The sequence below is a fragment of the Dreissena polymorpha genome, chromosome 1, assembly GCF_020536995.1.
Source record: "Dreissena polymorpha isolate Duluth1 chromosome 1, UMN_Dpol_1.0, whole genome shotgun sequence".
NCBI lineage: Eukaryota > Metazoa > Mollusca > Bivalvia > Myida > Dreissenidae > Dreissena > Dreissena polymorpha.
In genome coordinates, this window is record NC_068355.1 from 7,025,650 (window position 1) to 7,043,972 (window position 18,323).

The 18,323-nt window shown below is 34.7% G+C and overlaps 1 protein-coding gene across 10 annotated transcripts in view; it reads left to right on the forward strand.

Moving 5' to 3' along the window:
• Nucleotides 1-18,323, forward strand: part of LOC127869716 (troponin T, skeletal muscle-like) — a 38,497-nt gene that overhangs the window by 14,166 nt on the left and 6,008 nt on the right. For 3 of the 10 annotated variants that reach the window (XM_052412374.1, XM_052412399.1, XM_052412412.1), the window contains exons 2-11: nt 1,251-1,281; nt 2,522-2,666; nt 4,961-5,047; nt 5,824-5,970; nt 7,371-7,583; nt 8,451-8,491; nt 9,831-9,869; nt 10,167-10,203; nt 11,675-11,758; nt 15,064-15,176. In XM_052412374.1, coding sequence (XP_052268334.1) covers nt 1,251-1,281; nt 2,522-2,666; nt 4,961-5,047; nt 5,824-5,970; nt 7,371-7,583; nt 8,451-8,491; nt 9,831-9,869; nt 10,167-10,203; nt 11,675-11,758; nt 15,064-15,144 — 905 coding nt within the window. In that variant the 3' untranslated portion in view covers nt 15,145-15,176. Of the gene's footprint in view, nt 1-161; nt 186-268; nt 353-390; nt 776-1,250; nt 1,282-2,521; nt 2,667-4,960; nt 5,048-5,823; nt 5,971-7,370; nt 7,584-8,450; nt 8,492-9,830; nt 9,870-10,166; nt 10,204-11,674; nt 11,759-11,848; nt 12,037-15,063; nt 15,177-18,323 lie in introns of those variants that run through there. The other 7 variants (XM_052412429.1, XM_052412395.1, XM_052412418.1 and 4 more) reach the window with 7 other exon arrangements.

Genomic DNA, 18,323 nt, shown 5'->3' on the forward strand with positions numbered 1-18,323 from the left:
TACGTACTTTATCATCATCGATACATTAACAAACCATATTGGAATCGAAATATCTTTCTCGTTTGTAACAAAGAAAGGAAATGAACATCAATTAAATCTATTAATTTTATGGAAGTAATGTGGATCTAGAAAGCTACCATCTCTAGAATGTTTTGCAAGTTGTGAAAACATTATTAATGATGTAGGTCGGTACAGAGTTTGCACATTATGTGATGTTCATGATTTGCTTTTCAGAGTGATTGAACTATTCATCATAGAATTTGTATTGTAAATAATACACAACAGAATTATGGGGTTTTGTTCATCCTCTTAGCAGCCATGATACCGTTTATGATGTGTGCGTTATTTATAGGTACATGCTATTATTTTTAGAATAAGTCAGACACATTCGTAATGATTTTGACATTTATTATATTAGACTAGCTTGGATAGTGTTCAGGAGCTTAGAATAACGGGGTCTAGATCTATCATAGCTCTTGCTATCCTAGCCAGGAAAAGACCTGTTAAATGATAACAGATAGAATACACATACATACACATACATATAATGAATCACGAACAGTACAAACAATTTGATCAACCAGTTTCGTTTTCACCATATTGGGAATGTGGCCTGTGTCTTCTTTGACTTAAGTTGGAAAATTGGTGAATTTAATTTATTGCAAACAAATATAATAAACAAATAATTATATTTTTATGAACATTTGGTTTAAACCTTAGTCAGTCGTTTTGAAACACAAAAAACAAATTCTTTTTCAAAAAGGGAATTAATGGGGTGAGTATAACAGCCCAAAAATTGACCAAAAACCCTGCTACCAATTAAATCAATCGACTAAAACTTTGTATTTGTAATCAGGGTTAAGTTGTCAATTTTTTGTGATTAATCAAGAAATCATATTTTCTTAACTTTTGAATAAAAAGAAGGTTGCATTGCTTTTTGGAAGATTTCTGGCATAAACAACCTGATAAAAGAAGCAAAACAAGAATGAGGGAACTGGAATGTTCTTTTTGTTCTTAATTAATTGAAACAAACCACTTTATGGTATGGCCTTAATTTTTGTATCTTTGTATCATGTTTGTGTATTTTCCATTTTTCCTCTTTGTTAACTGTTACAGTTCTGAGGTAGTTATCATGTAATCCCGTTAAAACATAAGGTGCTAAATTTGTAATTGCCTTTACTAGAAATCTGAAAAGTTATAAATATTTCTAACAGTCCAATATATAATAATTGTACTACTTAATATTTCAGATATAAACAAGATGTCAGAATCTGGAGACCGGTAAGTAGAAATTCCTTCCATTAGCTATTATTAGAGTGCTTAATGTTAAAGTTAACAGGGATGATACTTTTTTGATAGTAATTTGTAAATTAATGTAACTTATTATTTTATTTTCTGTGAACCAAATGTACATGAAATGTTTTTGTAAGTTCATGCTTTTTTGTTGTTTTGTTTATTTTTTACTTTTATACCTATGTTGCCAGCTGGTATCGTGCTTTTAACCTTTGATTAAATGTATATCTATGTAAATTACATTAAAATATAGCAATTTTAAGTGTTGAATGGTTGGTGAAAAGATCTTCTAAAAATTCCCCTTTTCGCCCAAAACGACGCGAACTTCCTCCCTCTAAGGGCGCTGACCCCAATCCCACAAAGTGTAGCAAGGGCCCTGCCAGGTTAAAAAAGCATGTTTTAGATCGCCCTATGTCAGTCCTCTGGGTCATATGCATCCAATAATTAGGTCAGAAGATCAAAGATTCTAAAAACCTTGTTTCCACTCAAAAGGCAAATTAATGATTTAATCTTTATGAAACATGGTCAGAATGTTAATCTGGATATTTTTGAGGCAAAGTTCCAATATGGGTCATGTGTGTCAAGGTCAGACAGGTCTTGATGAAATCTTGCAAAAATGGAAATCCTGATAACACCTTGGCAGTGATCTAATCTGGATCACTTGGGTACAAAAACTAGTTCCCCTTGTCAAACCTTACCAAAATATTGTTTCGACTACTACTGTATGCCTCAATGTTGAAACGTGGTCATAATGTTTTCTGGACAATATCTTGGCAGAGCTCGCATTCTTCTGGAAACTAGGTAACCAGTTAAAATCTCGTAAAAACCTCTTTTCCCCTGCAGAGGTCACTCATATCACTCTGTCTGTTTTAACTTGGTCAGAATGCCATAGATGTCTCAAAACCGGTTCAACCTGTTCAAATTAAAAAAAAAAATTTTTTAGGGGCAACATTTAAGACTAGCCCTTTTCAGCTTAGTAGCAAAGTTTAAATGGCTATAGCAACCAGCATATGATCAGATCAGCCTGCGAGTAACTGACAGTCTGTTCCGGTTTAATGGTGTTTGCTGCGCATCAGTATCAAAACTGGTATATAGTATAAAAGGTCTGAAATTCAATTTGATTTTCATAGGGAATACAAATTGGTCAAAATCAATATATGAGTGGTAAAAGTTTTAACAAAAAATACAATAAAGTCACTGACTGGTGATTTTGTTGTGTGTTGTTCAGTGCTGAGGACACACTCGAGTCCTTCGAGGAGCGAGAGAGGCGCAAGGAGCTGAAGCTGCAGGCCGAAATGGAGGAGTACAAACAGATGAGGCAGTCTGAAAAGGAGAAGGAGGAAAACGACATAGAGGAACTCAAGAGGAAACGGGTTAGTCTCACGTACATCATCAGGCCAAGATATAGGATTTTGAAATCTATTGAAATCTAACAGCATATTACACTGGCAGCATTATTCACAAATTTAAACTGGTAGCATTTTTAATATCAAGCAATCTCATTGGCTGTTGTTTCACAATCTTTTAGTAAAAATTGGTCTTTTGAAATGTTTTTTCTGTCGTGACTTAGGAATGGCTAGAAGCAATTGTTGAGACAAATCAGAAAGAAATTTCAGAAGGGGTTTAATAAGAAAGATTAACTGTCTTGGTTTTGCAAAGTTGGAGTGTCTTCTTTGAGGCATATTGTAGACTATAGAACTTGGGGTAAAGTGTATCAATTTGAATTCTTTCACAAGTGCGGACCATATTTAAAGAAGAAAAAAACATTGAATAAAAATGAGGGATTGAGAAAGATATTGATGAACATGATTAATGTCTCTTAGAAGGCAATCATACATTTCCAGTAAATGAAGTCAAAAATGAAAAAGTTGGCAATGAACTTACTTCAGTTTGAGATTACTCAATGGCAAGCCATATTAAATTTATGTCTTCAATACAAGGTTTTGTGAACATTGGGGTAGACCAGCAATTCTTAGCTATTAATTATTGGTTTTATATTTAAATGGTTAATTTATGTATATGGTTGCAGAATCCAGATTTTTTTATTGCGCAAACTGGAAGTTGAGAATTTCTTTTCCAAATGTATGTGATAGACATTCAAAAATGTTCTGCAGTTGTTGTTTTTTCAAAACCTTAAACCACAATGCTCTCGACCATAGTGAGTCATTAATTTGTTTTTGTGTGTGATGTTTTATCAAAATATAAACTGGCGTATTTTGTCAAAAATCTTTACACATTTATCATTGGCATACTGTTAAAAGTATTTTAAACAGTCATCCTTGTTATGCTTTTGTATAATAAGAAACTTGGCGCTATACTGATGCGCAAGTGATTTATAAGTACAGTTTGCTTTTACAGCAACTATTACAGTTGTTGCCAAGCTATTATGGACCTGTGCAATATGTGATTGTTTGAACAATTATAACAAAGCAGATTCTGTGTGTGGATGTAGTTGCACTGTAATTACTAGCACATTTCTATCTAGTTCATCTTACAGAGCCTGCTGTGATAACCAAGGTCAACAAACATGTGGGATTTATTAGGATCTTGTTTTCTTATAGATATTGACACAAGACAGACTGTAGATCTGTTAAGCTGGTAGACTAACAAGAAACTGATAGTAAAATGTATAGTGTTCTGAGAAAACTGGGCATAATGCTTGTGCATAAAGTGAGTAAAATGTATAGTGTTCTGAGAAAACTGGGCATAATGCTTGTGCATAAAGTGTCATCCCAGATAAGCCTGTGCAGTTTGCACAGGCTAATCAGGGCCAACACTTTCCGCTTTTATGACATTTTTTGTTTAAATGAAGTCTCTTCTTAGCAAAAATCCAATTTAGGCGGAAAGTGTTGTCCCTGATAAGCCTGTGCGGACTGCACAGGCTAATTTAGGACGACACTTAATGCACATGCATTATGCCCAGTTTTTTCAGAACATGACACAAATAATCACCTTGGGGTGATTGTGTCGGTTGCTTGCATGTATTTGTCCCCTACCAGATTTACCTGAAATGACTATTGGCATCCCAGGGACCATTATGAGAGCAATATGCTTTGTTACTGTTAATTGTCATTCAAGGGTTTACAGTACATTGTTTTGGTAATGCAACCATGCACTTTCCTTAATCCTTAACCAATGCAGGAATAAACCCAAGATTGGCCAACTGAAACATTGATTTAGAAATGTCTACTGGTTAATTTGGGACATTGATTCATTGTACGTTGGAATGAACATTTATTTATTGAAAAGATAAGTTTATGAAAAGATATGTTTATTACATAAAGCAAGAAATAAGCACTTCCTACCATAAATCTTATAAAACCAACAAATTGCTTCATAAGTACTAAATTAGGACATCAATAAATAACAAATCACAATACGGCAGATCTACAGTAAAGCCTTTAACAATAACGGCATAGCATGGGAGCAAGTACAGAATTCCAATTTTTGGAGTTCCAATCAATGTTCATGTCTTTTGTGCTGCCATTATTAAGCAAATTAATGAATACCACACAAATGATTTTTTATAGAGATGTGACTGTTTTAAATCAGATGTACATGCATTTAAAATCGCTCTAATGTGTCTGTGGTCCATACATTCATTAAACTTGTAAGCTACAACACATTGAAATGAAATCTGTTTATTAATTAATGTATTTTAATGCAGATTGATCGTCAGAAGCAGCGTCAGGAGGAAGAGCAGCGCATGGCGGAGCAGAGACGTGAGGAGGATGCACGCAGGAAGGTGGAGGAGGTGAGTGTAAATAGGCAGTTGGTGAGTAGGGCAGAGTTTACATGGGATAGTTGGTGGGTAGGGCAGAGTTTACATGTGTCTTGTTCTGAGAAAACTGGGCATAATGCATATGCCTAAAGTGTCATCCAGATTGGCCTGTGCAGTTCGCACAGGCTAATCATGGACAACACTTTCTGCTTAAACTAGATTTTCTGTGAAAAGAGACTTCCTTTAAACGAAAAATACAATTGAAGTGGAAAGTGTCGTTCCTGATTAGCCTGTGCGGACTGCACAGGCTAATCTGGGATGACACTACGAACATGCATTATGCCCAGTTTTCTCAGAACAAGACACTCATGCTTATGAATCGTTCCCTGGAACAACCTGTGGTTAGTGATCATATCAATACACTTTCTGTGTCACTGCTATGTGCATAAGTCATGTTAAAGTAATAAATGGGAATGAATTAAATTATCATAATTAGCCTTTGTTTTTTCAACACATTATCATGGCATTTCCAAAACAATATATTACAAATTTAATTTTTGATTTCTGGTTAACAACATAATTCAGTGAATTTTATTGTATTTTCAAGGTTGTTTATTACAAGCCATCATGCCAGTTAAAGAGCTGGTAGCAAGGGATTTTACTAAGAAACTAGCCCTAATGAACAAGCTTCATGTATCTGAGAAAAACTAGTTTATGAAAATGCTCAGAGGGCTTTTAAGAAAACAAAAATTAAGTTGTGAATAATTCTATAAATCATAAGCAGTGTAAGGGCTGTGTGTGCATTTCAGGAAGAGCGTAAGAAGCGTAAGGCTGAGGAGGAGGAGAAACGACGCAGGGAAAAGGAGAGGCGCAGGGTGGAGGCTGAGAAAAGGAAGGGGCCAAAGACCCCTAACTTTACCATTGTCAAGAAGGAAGGGGCAAGCAGCACAGATGAGGTGAGTGGGATGGGGTGTACTCTCAGAGGTGTCTTATAGGAACTGTTTATGAAGGCTGTAATATTAAGATTTCCAAGTAAAATTACAGAGTAAATCCAAAATAAGAGAAGTTTCAATTATAGTAACCTTAGTGTTGTCAGCTCACCAGAAGTTGTCATAAGAAACTATTGTGGTCACCCTATGTCCGGTGTTATTCATCTGATATGTCTGTTGTAACATTTTGCTAGTTCTCATGCTAGAGGTCACATTTTTCAGCCTATCTGGATGAAATGTGCTTAGTAAGTTTATATTGATAATATCTAGGCGTTATAAAACTATGTGAACATTTTAAATCTGGGAAAAACCTTGTTATTACTTTAGAGGCTACATTTATAACTTAGTCTTGATGAAAGTCATAGTGAAAGTGGTATCAAGGCGGAGATCAAACCTGAGTTGCTTGTAGAGTCCCATGTGCCCTAAATAAGATCATAATGTCAAATCTTAGAAAAGCTCTTTTTATTAATCTTGAGGTGGCATTTATGACACAATTTTTATAACAATTGGTCTGAATGTTTATTCTGACCATGTCTAAGCAAAGTTCTAATGTAGGTCAAATGCATAAAAAAATAGGTCTCTATGAAAAATGTTTAAATAAAACTTTTGACCACTCTTGAGGCCACTTTAATCACTCTGTCTTGATGAAACATGGTCTGATTGTTTGTTTATCTTGACATAACAAAGACGAGTTTGATTCTGAATTCCGAGCGTCAAATAACTAGGTCCGTAGGTCAAATAACTAATTCTGTAGGTCAAATCTTGATGAATCTTGGTCAGAATGTTGAGCTTGATAAATACCTGCGTCAAGTTTTAATCTGGATCATGTGCCCAAAAATTAGGTTAAAAGGTCATGTTTCAACAATTGAGTCGCGTTTTGAGAAAAACTGGGCATAATGTATGTGCATAAAGTGTCGTCCCAGATTAGCCTGTGCAGTCTGCACAGGCTAATCAGGGACAACACTTTCCGCCTAAACTTGATTTTCTGTAAGGAGGGACTTCCTTGAAACTAAAAATACCATAAAAGCGGAAAGTGTCGTTCCTGATTTGCCTGTGCAGACTGGGAGGACACTTAAAGCACAAGCATTAAGCCCAATTTTTTCAGAACGTATTCAATTGGTTTACCTGGATATCAGGTTAGCACTTCAGGGCAAACATGGCCATCTTGTTTCATTTATCTTAGCAGAAGATGAATGCATGTGTTGATAAGCACAGAAATTATTGTTTTCAACAAATATGCTACTTCACACTTTATGAAACATTTTATCATGTATATCTTATTCATTTAAGAAAAAAATATTTGCAATTTTTTTCCCAACACATGTATATACCCTATTCAATGAACATGTTTTATTGCTTTTGACTAGGAGGTAGAAAAGAAAGCTCCCCAGAAAACCAAGGAGGACCTTGAGCGGGAAAAGCAGGCGTCGCTGAAAACTAGGGTGGGTACCGTGCCTGACATGGGCTCCATGACTGCTGACCAGCTGAGGGACACCGCCAAGGAACTGCACGACCAGATCTGGAACGTCGTCAGCAACATGTACAACATGATGGAGCGCTATAAGAGGCAACAATATGACGTAAGTGTCTGGCATTGAAATGTCATGTGCAATTTTTATTAATTTTAAGAAAGAAGTTCGGCCTTACATGGAAATCAGCTCTTTGAGCATGGCATCAAATAAGCCTATAATAACCGGCCTTTAAACTAGCATTCTTACTCTATTATTTCAGTCAAAAGTTGTACCTGTCTTTTCTAAAAACTTCATATACTCTATTGTAACTTAAATAAAAGATTGTGTGAGACACTTTTGTGACTAATATGGGTAGAACTGGTACTAAGGTATTTTAAGTAAGATCTATTAATCAATTTATATTAGTCGTGTTCTTAGAAAACTGGGCTTAATGCATGTGCGTAAAGTGTCATCCCAGATTAGCCTATGCAGTTTGCACAGGCTAATCAGGGACAACACTTTCCGCCTAAACTTGATTTTTGGTAAGGAGTGACTTCCTTTAAACTTAGAATACCATAAAAGCGGAAATTGTCGTCCCTGATTAGCCTGTGCGGACTGCACAGGCTAATCTGGGGCGACACTTTACGCACATGCATTAAGCCCAGTTTTCTCAGAAAGCGGCTCAATTTTGTACAGTGTATGGATCAGACTCACAACCTCCTCATTGCTAGACTGTGCCTTCTCCATTAAGCACTGCTGTAAAGCGGGTTGTTGTATAGCTGTTCTTATTTCTTACTAAATTATTCAACGAAGTTTGCAGTTATCTTACAAGATCCTTTATTTGATCTTACCAGCAAGACATATTATAGTGCTTTTTCTGAACATGTTTGTTTTTAAACTGCATTTTAATACAGTACTTAATGGTCTGAGAGTTACCTACTGTCAGTTACCTACATATAGATTCCTCTAAGAATGTTCTGCTATTGTTTCTTACAGATCGTTGAGCTCCAGGAAAGAGCCAGGGCTATGAGCAAAACGTAAGTTCATTAATGTTTGATCTTATGTTTTAAATATTATTTGTCAACATGTATTCTATTTAAATTTCTTACTTTTGTGCGTGGTATTTGTTGCTTATTATATGAACCTCTCGCTGTTCTGTTAGTATAAACTGTTTTTAAGTTCTTTTGTACCAGATGAAGTTTGTTGTTGTTCCCAGCTCAGAGTGGACCTCATACACTTAACCCATTTATGCCTAGTGGACTCTCCCATCCTTCTAAATTGGACTTATTTCCAAAATTAGGGATGTCAAGTATATTTGTTTCTATATTTAGAATATTTATGCCCCCCTTCGAAGAAGAGGGGGTATATTGCTTTGCTCATGTCGGTCTGTCGGTCGGTCTGTCCACCAGGTGGTTGTCAGACGATAACTCAAGAACGCTTGGGCTTAGGATCATGAAACTTCATAGGTACATTGATCATGACTCGCAGATGACCCCTATTGATTTTGAGGTCACTAGGTCAAAGGTCAAGGTCACGGTGACCCGAAATAGTAAAATGGTTTTTGAATGATAACTCAAAAACGCATACGCCTAGGATCATGAAACTTCATGGGTAGATTGATCATGACTTGCAGATGACCCCTATTGATTTTGAGGTCACTAGGTCAAAGGTCAAGGTCACGGTGACCCGAAATAGTAAAATGGTTTCTGGATGATAACACAAGAATGCATACGCCTAGGATCATGAAACTTCATGGGTTGATTGATCATAACTCGCAGATGACCCCTATTGATTTTGAGGTCACTAGGTCAAAGGTCAAGGTCACGGTGACCCGAAATAGTAAAAGGGTTTTCGGATGATAACTCGAGAACGCATAGGTCTAGGATCATGAAACTTCATAGGTAGATTGATCATAACTTGCAGATGATCCCTATTGATTTTGAGGTCACAAGGTCAAAGGTCAAGGTCACGGTGACCTGAAATAGTAAAATGATTTTCGGATGATAACTCAAGTACGCTTTTGCCTAGGATCATGACACTTCATAGGTACATTGATCGTGACTCGCAGATGACCCCTATTGATTTTTAGGTCACTAGGTCAAAGGTCAAGGTCACAGTGACAAAAATCATATACACACAATGGCTGCCACTACAACGGACCATATATGGGGGGCATGCATGTTTTACAAACAGCCCTTGTTCTTACAGAAATTCCTTTAAGCAAACAGCTCAGACCCTCATGAGACGCCGCATCATGTGGCGTCTCATCTGGGTCTACGCTGTTTGCCAAGGCCTTTTTTCTAGATGCTAGGCATAAATGGGTTAAACATTGCAAGAGGCTAGATTTCTGTAGTTCTTTATGTTGATGACTTTCAGAAAGAAGAAGGGCATAGCAAGTGTACAGGTTGATGACTCGTAAGTTGTTTCTTGTCAGCTTTATTGTGTAATGCAATGCAATGAGTTGTCTTTTGGAATAATAAATAATATGGATATGAATATGAGGCTGTTAAATGTAACTTAATATTTATTGTTAACAGTAATATATATGAAACACATTGTTTGTGGTTCTTTTTTTTCTTTCTTATTTATTTGTTTGCTAGCAGTTCCTTTAGTTGAAATACTATGCGTTGCTTCTTAGTACTTTCTAAGGACTGGTCTTTTATGGTTTTTGTGTCTGTAGACAAATAGTTATACATTTGTTTGCCATTTCAGTTATGACAGAATGAACGACAAATTTGGAAATGCACCTGTAAGTATTGCATATGTAAATAAATATTGTACATGTATATACTTATTTATTGCTAAGATGAACTGGAAATTCATTTTTGTTTGTTTATTGAACATTCAGTTAAGTAAATGGTGTTGGTATGCTCATTTTATGTTTGCAAAAATTAATAAAAAAATGATTACCGTAATTACTCTATGTTTTCGGACACTAAGTTTTTTGACACCCCATTTTTTAGCAAAAATAATTATTTTTCGTGATTTTATTTTTGGACACACGAGTTTTCGTCCATAATTAATGTCTTAAAGTTTTCGGACAGTCTTTTTTACAGCGCTATTTTACCAAATTTCGGTCCTGTTTTCAATATCTAATGACACTTCGATCATGGGGTTTTACAACCAGATTAACATCATAAAACATGGCAGGTGCATGCCTGAGGGCAACAGACCATTACATTTGCGTTATTAGGTAATTAATCTTGTAAGCCGGTATGAAACAATGGTTTCACCCGATAGCATAAGCGTTATGACAATTATCAGGGGTAGTGCCAATTAACACTTCAATTATCTACCGCAATGGTACTACCATTCTTAGTAAAATAACTGTGACAAATACTGAACGCTTCAAAGTGTGATGCACCCTATTGCAAGTTTACGAACAATGGAACGTGTAAGACAACAACTATCGAAAATAAACAAATAAAGAATTCATACCAGTAGTTTTGTTTGTTTTTTGCGTTAATTACATACTAGCGAGTATCGGTACATCACATGCTAATCTATGAACTCTTGGTGAAAGTATAACCTTGAAGTGACTTTCTGTCAAATAAATTAAGCATTTAAAATTATTTTAATTGCAGTGCAAACATATATATAACTGTAATTTATACTATACGGCATAGTATTTTTCAAGCGCTTGCTATTACCGGTTGTCGTTGAATTAACGCTATTTTCGGACACTTCAATTTTCGACTTAAGTTTTCGAACACCTGTATTTTGTGAATACTTTTCGTATCTAAGTTTTCGGACACGAAAAAAAAATTATTTTTAAGTGTCCGAAAACATAGAGTAATTACGGTAAAACAAATTATAAAAAGTATATATATAAATATACTTAAGTCTTTGGAAATTAGAATGAATAATATTACATGTAATGGCATTCTTGGATTAATAATGATGAAAAGTGCAACTTAATCTCTTTAAAAATCTGTGTTGCTCCTACTGTGTTTTTGCTTTCTAAAAAATCAAGAACTGGTATTTTGATATGCGGTGAAAACATCAATTTATGCGTCTGAACATACATATGTTGCAACAAAGATAAATACTGTCTATTAATTAGTAATTATTTGATGTTTTGAAAGAAAACTCAATAAGTAAATTGATTAAAGATTGATGTTTGCTAGTGACAAATTAACTTGATGCCAAAAGTCTTAAACAATAATACATGATTGTAAAGTTTCAAGTTTACACACTTCTTCAAAATCTTGGATTTTCAGCCAAAAATTCTTGTTGCAAATAAGTATGAAGCGAACCTAGACCGCCGTTCCTGGAGGGAAAAGGTTGATGCTTTCAATACAAAGGTAATAAGAGTGACAATATATGTTTGCATCACCTCTCATTCTCATCTCACATTCTTGTCATTTTCCCCCCAAAACCTCCACACGTTCTAGCCCAAAATCCTGCTGTGCAGCAAATATGAACGGCACACTGACCAGCGTTCCTTTGACCAACGCTACAAACTATACGAGGAACTGTCGGCTGATAAGCCCTTACCTGAGCTGTTAAGACTACAGGCATTTGGACCGGGCTATCAGGAGGACTAGCATAACCATAGCAACTGTTGTCAAGGGTGAAAAAGGTGAACTGGATTGCATGTTATATACCTGCAATCATCCTTGATTGTAACCCATTTGCATGGGCTGTCGTATAACTCTGATCAGCTGATAATATACACTGATAATATTCACTACACCTTCCTAACTTGTAACATGGCTAAGCAATTGAATAATAACTATTAACATGTAATTCTTATATAGGTATGCACAGAACTTCTTAGCGCCTTTAAATGTTTCTGTACATCTGTTAATATTTGTTTTTTGAGTAATTCTTTCTTGCATATGAAACGTATTTAAAATAGATTCTGTTTATGTTCACCTTTTTCTCATAATAAACATAGCCTTCTGTGGCTTTTGAAAGTTGTTGACTTTGTGCCTACATGAAATACTGATTAAGTCAACACATTCATGGGCTCCTGTGTTGATGTTTAATCTTTAGTACTTGCATTAACACTCCAATTCCTCAACCACCTATACACATCTTCTGAGGAAAAGAGAATGGGTCCTCATATCTGTCTTACATTAAAAAATATATTTTAATGTAAAGTGTGACTCATAGTTGCCATAGGAACACACATTGTGATCTATTTCCTCATATGATAGGTTGAAAACACTTCAAAACTATGTAAACAAAATGGACAGGTTTAAATGGATTGAACTGGTGAGATTCTATTTTGACTTTGAATTATTTGACCATGGCCCAGTTGTTTTTTAACTTTATTAAAGCCACACACAATATTTGGCATAGTAAATTTAAGTATAAATAAGAAACATATTTTATCTATGCCAATTAGAATATATCTGGTGGTTTCATGGTAGAAATCCGTATTTTTTGTGCTTAAAAACATTAAAATAATCGTGTTTGTCGAAATGGACGTATATGTCTAGAAATCCTACTTTCGGTTTTAAAAGCGGTACCGTTTGAAAAATAATACATTGCTTACTAGGCTAGAGTTAATTTTATCTATGCCATTTAGAATATTTCTGGTGGTTACGAGGTTGAAATACAGCTTTTTGCGCTTAAAAACTTAAAAATAATCACGTTGGTCGAAATGAATGGATGTTTACGTCCTACTTTCAGTTTTAAAAGCGGTACCGTTTGAAAAATATTAAATTACTTGCTAACTAGGCTATAGATTTAATTTTATCTATGCCAATTAGAATATTTCTGGTGGTTCTAAGGTAGTAATCCATCTTTTTTGTGCTTTAAAAAACTTTAAAATAATCGTGTTTGTCGAAATGAATGGACGTATACGTCCAGATATCCTACTTTCAGTTTTAAAAGCAGAACCGTTTGAAAAATAATAAATTACTTGCTAACTAGTCTATAGATTTAATGAGAATTTGCACACTTTTGCATTGCATCTATATGTATTGATTAACATGTATTTCATTTCAAAGTCAGAGGCAAGGTGTGTGGCTTAAAATGATATTGCATGATTGTGAAGAATAACTATTAACTATTTTAACTTCGTATACTTAATGCTTATTTTTATTCTATACATGTATATATAAATGGGAGGGGGGGGGGGTTGAGGAATGGGATTGTTGATGCAAGTACCTGACAGTGTGGCTTAATAAAACTAGTTCACTTTTAATGCTTTTGAAATATTTAATATTGTTTGTCTGCTAATGCACAAAATGCTATACCTCAAATAGCAAAAATAACCTTTTTAATTCTCAGTGTGTGGTTTTGTTAATTAAAAATTTCAACTTACTTGCACTTATCAATTCTTCATGTCATTGATTTTGTCAAACTACTTTTCTCATTAAAATTTCACATTCATAGAGATTCTACAATCTGGTCAAATACTTTTCAAGAAGCACCTCATAATTTGGGATCAAAATAAACTAAAAAATTGAAAGTTTGCATGTCTGTAATTATTATGCTTTTGCATAATTAACCATAGATATATCCAATCCATAAAAATATTATGCACACCAGGCATCTATTCATGTTCAAATACCCTGGCATTGCTTTCTAAGATGTCCTTAAAGAGATGTAATTAAGTAGAGGTACCTTAATTATCCATGTATACTAGACCAATAGTATTGCCCTTCATTCATATTTCATATATCATCCATATATTCCTGAATTTGCATGCTTTATCACAGTATTTGTAAATAATTTATAACTTATGTATATATATGATGGTTAGTATGTGCAACAAAATAATATTAGTTTGATAATAAAGTAGTTTTAAAAACTCATTTATTCCAGGTAATTAATGGAGAACTGTTTTAAAACATGTGGATGCAATTTTAAATTACTGTTAATAGTCAAACTTGAGTTTTTTTCTTTAATTAAAAATAATTCATTTAAATATACAGTGGTAAAATACAGTTATACTGATGATAATGTTAAAAGTGTTGAAAATTAAATATACTTTCTACATGTACCTAGTAAAGCAGACCAGTAAGTTGTTCCTTACATTGATAAGCAAAAAAGGATATCAGGTTTCTTTAACAGTTTTTGGCAGGAAGATGCCTTTGAGCAGCGCTCTCTGTGAAATGAGGACTTACTGCATGTGTGTTAAGTTTCATCACAGATTAGTCTGTGCAGTCTGCACAGGCTTATCAGGGACAACACTTGCCACTATTATGTAATTATTTCATACTCTACATGGAAAGTGTTGTCCCTAATTAGCTTGTTTACACTGCACAGGTAAATCGAGGTGAAATTTTTCGCACATGTATGAAGCCTGGTTTTCTCCGAGTGTAGTGCATTTGTCATTATGATGAATTTGATTGATCCAGCAGTTGGGTTGTGTCAAGAGCTTACAGGTCTGTTTTCATAAAAGGGAGACGGCTTAGCCCTTTCAGCGCTGGAACCGAATTTTAAATGAATTTGCAAACAGTTTGGGTCCAGATGAGACGCCACAGAACGTGGCGTCTCATCAGGATCCAAACTGTTTGCTATTCTGATGGTATTCTTTGAAAAAAAATGTCGAAGAAAATGCAAATTTTAGAAATTCAGCAGACGACATTTTAGCAGATGACACATTTCCCAGCATGCAAAGCGTCTTACTTTGCTCTGTTGTCTTTTGCAGGAGGACCTTTTAGATCTAAATAAAGTATATAGTGACTATTACAATAATTTGGCGGATACGTATCTTACAGGAGGATATTGATATTGGACTGAAAACATTTTATGCGTTTGCATGTAAGTATACTGCATTGCGGTAGTACCGCTGCGCTTGCTGGCACCTTCAAGCTATCATTCTGTTGTAGTACAAACAAAACACAAAGTAATGCTGGGCTGCTTACAAATGATAACATGGTATGATCACATTTAATCCCATGATTTTTTCCACCCGAGCTAATTGATACAGTGAATATTTAAATGTGGACATGAGGCCAAAACCTAAAATGATATTTTAAATTATCACTTTTAAATGCAATCAGGAAAAAAATCAGAAAAGTTTGTTACAAATTTTAAAATTGTGTTAATATATACATTTATACTTTGTTTGGTATGTTATGAGAGCAAAAGGACCTATATTACAGTGATATTGAATAATAGCTTGTTGGTGTTTTAAGTAACAGTAGATGTTTATGTATGAGGCATGGCGTAAATAATTTGCACTATTCAGCTAATAGTTAACAATAATATTGATTACAGTAAGACAATTTGAAAGCATTTTGCTACTGGATATAGATTTTCTTTATGATGCAAAGCAAAGCCTGCAAAGAGTAATGCCTGGGTATATGCTTTTCAGATTTTTCATGTAAATAGACTAATTTTGTGCACAATTGTGGTTTGAAATACATTCTTGTATCAATTGGATTTCTTTGCACTCTCAGGCATTTACATGTATCATATCTTCACAACTTTATCATCATAGATAAATGCGTCTTTTTCTTACTGGAGTACCGCTTTAGTGATTACCTTGTTTCATTTTTTGCAAACACTCTGGAAGACTTATGTTTTGACCAATTTTCATTTAAGTTTGTATGAACAATTGTTTCAACGATATCTCAGCTGACTTAAAAATTGGTTGATGTTGGTTCAAAAACTTGACAACTAGGTTAACTTCAGAAAAAGCTTGTGAACACTTTAGGTCAATTTTTAGGTCAATCATCCTGGAACTTGCTCATAAAATTTGTTCTTATGATATCTTAACTGAGTTTGAAAATGGTTTATGTCAGGAGAAAACATTGCCGCTAGGGTTTAGGGCAGTAACACATCTTGATATAGTAAAGCACACTAGAAATCTAATTTCACTTTACTTTATATTGAATTTATTGAGTTGGTTTTATAATTTATTATCACACAATAAGGTACCTTTTTAATATGTTTGCAAATTTTTAAGTTTCACCATAGCTTCGCTTTACTATATATTAGTTTATTATCAATTACTTTTACCCTTTGTTTCCATTATTTTATTGGCATTATTCTAACATTTATTAGGGCATTTTGAGTGTTTGATTTGAAAGAAGTGTTGCATATTAAGTGTAATTATTTTGTTAACACAATGAAAAGTGCATCTCAACATATTGTAACATAGAACAATTAATTACCAATGAGATTTGTTGAAAATAAATGGATGAAATTTACCACAAGAGATGTGTTTGATCATGCTTGTGATTTTTGCACCAACTAATACACTAAAATAATATTGGTATCAACTTTGTAAAAGTGATGATATTTTTTATACGTTGTGGTCTATAAATTGTAATACATGTATTATTCTAATCACTGCTTTTGTCATAAAATTTTCATGATGTAATTTAAAGCTGGAATCATTTTATATTATCATGCTTAGTCTGGACATAAATTGATTTAGCATTTTTATTCAGTTCTAGATTTTTACAGTATGATAGCACCTGTGCCCAGACAGTGGAAGTTATTATTTTTATTTTTAATATTTCTGTTGCATTATCCTTTGTTTTCGTACATGTATACGTTTTAAGTGTTGCTACTGTCAATTAAAAAATATGTTACTTTTTAACGTTGAAAACGGTGCTTCTTCATATTTGCTTGTTCATGTTTTTAATTCCCCGACACCAAGGGAGAGGGGTAGTAGAGAAATGACCTAAATAAGTCTGGCTGCTCAAAAGCTCATATATCATATGATTAATAGGCATTTAACTTGCACCTTATATGAATGACATTTATATAATGAGCAGAAGGCGTGAGTCAGTTATGCAGGTTTAAGATCAAGGTCATACTTCAAGGCTGAAATTTTAAGTCTCTATTTCATGTCAGCTGAATATCACCTATACCATTTGAAGTATTGTGATCAAACTTTTGTCCAATGTTATGATAAAGACAATATGCAGAGCTAGAAGGCATAAATAAGTCACGGTGGTCAAAAGTCAATGCCATACTTCAAGATCAAAAGTTAGAGCCTTTATTTTTGTGTCCACTATGCCTCCTCATAAAATTAGGCTTTAACCCATCTATGCCTAGTGGACTCTCCCATCCTTCTAAATTGGATCAATTTATTTCCAAAATAAGGGATGCCAAGTATATTTATGCCCCCCCATCGAAGAAGAGGGGGTATATTGTTTTGCACATGTTGGTCGGTCCGTCCACCAGATGGTTTCCGGATGATAACTCAAGAACGCTAGGCCTAGGATCATGAAACTTCATGTACATTAATCATGACTGGTAGATGACCCCTATTGATTTTCAGGTCACTAGGTCAAAGGTCAAGGTCACAGTGACTCGAAATAGTAAAATGGTTTCCGGATGATAACTCAAGAATGCTTAGGCCTAGGAACATGAAACTTCATAGTTACATTGATCATGACTGGCAGATGACCCCTATTGATTTTCAGTTCACTAGGTCAAAGGTCAAGGTCACAGTGACTCGAAATAGTAAAATGGTTTCCGCATGATAACTGAAGAATGCTTAGACCTATGATCATGAAACTTCATTGGTACATTGATCATGACTAGAAAATGACCCCTATTATTTTTCAGGTCACTAGGTCAAAGGTCAACAGTTAAATGGTTTCCGGATGATAGCTCAAGAATAATGAGGCCTAGGATCATGAAACTTCATAGGTACATTTATCATAACTGGCAGATGACCCCTATTGATTTTCAGGTCACTAGGTCAAAGGGCAAGGTCACAGTGACAAAAAACGTATTCACACAATGGCTGCCACCACAACTGACAGCCCATATGGGGGACATGCATGTTTTACAAACAGCCCTTGTTATTTCTATATTTAGAATATTTCTTACAGAAATTCCTTTAAGCAAACAGCACAGACCCTGATGATATGTCTCATCTGGGTCCACGCTGTTTGACAAGGCCTTTTTTCTAAATGCTAGGCATAAATGGGTTTATATTAAGGT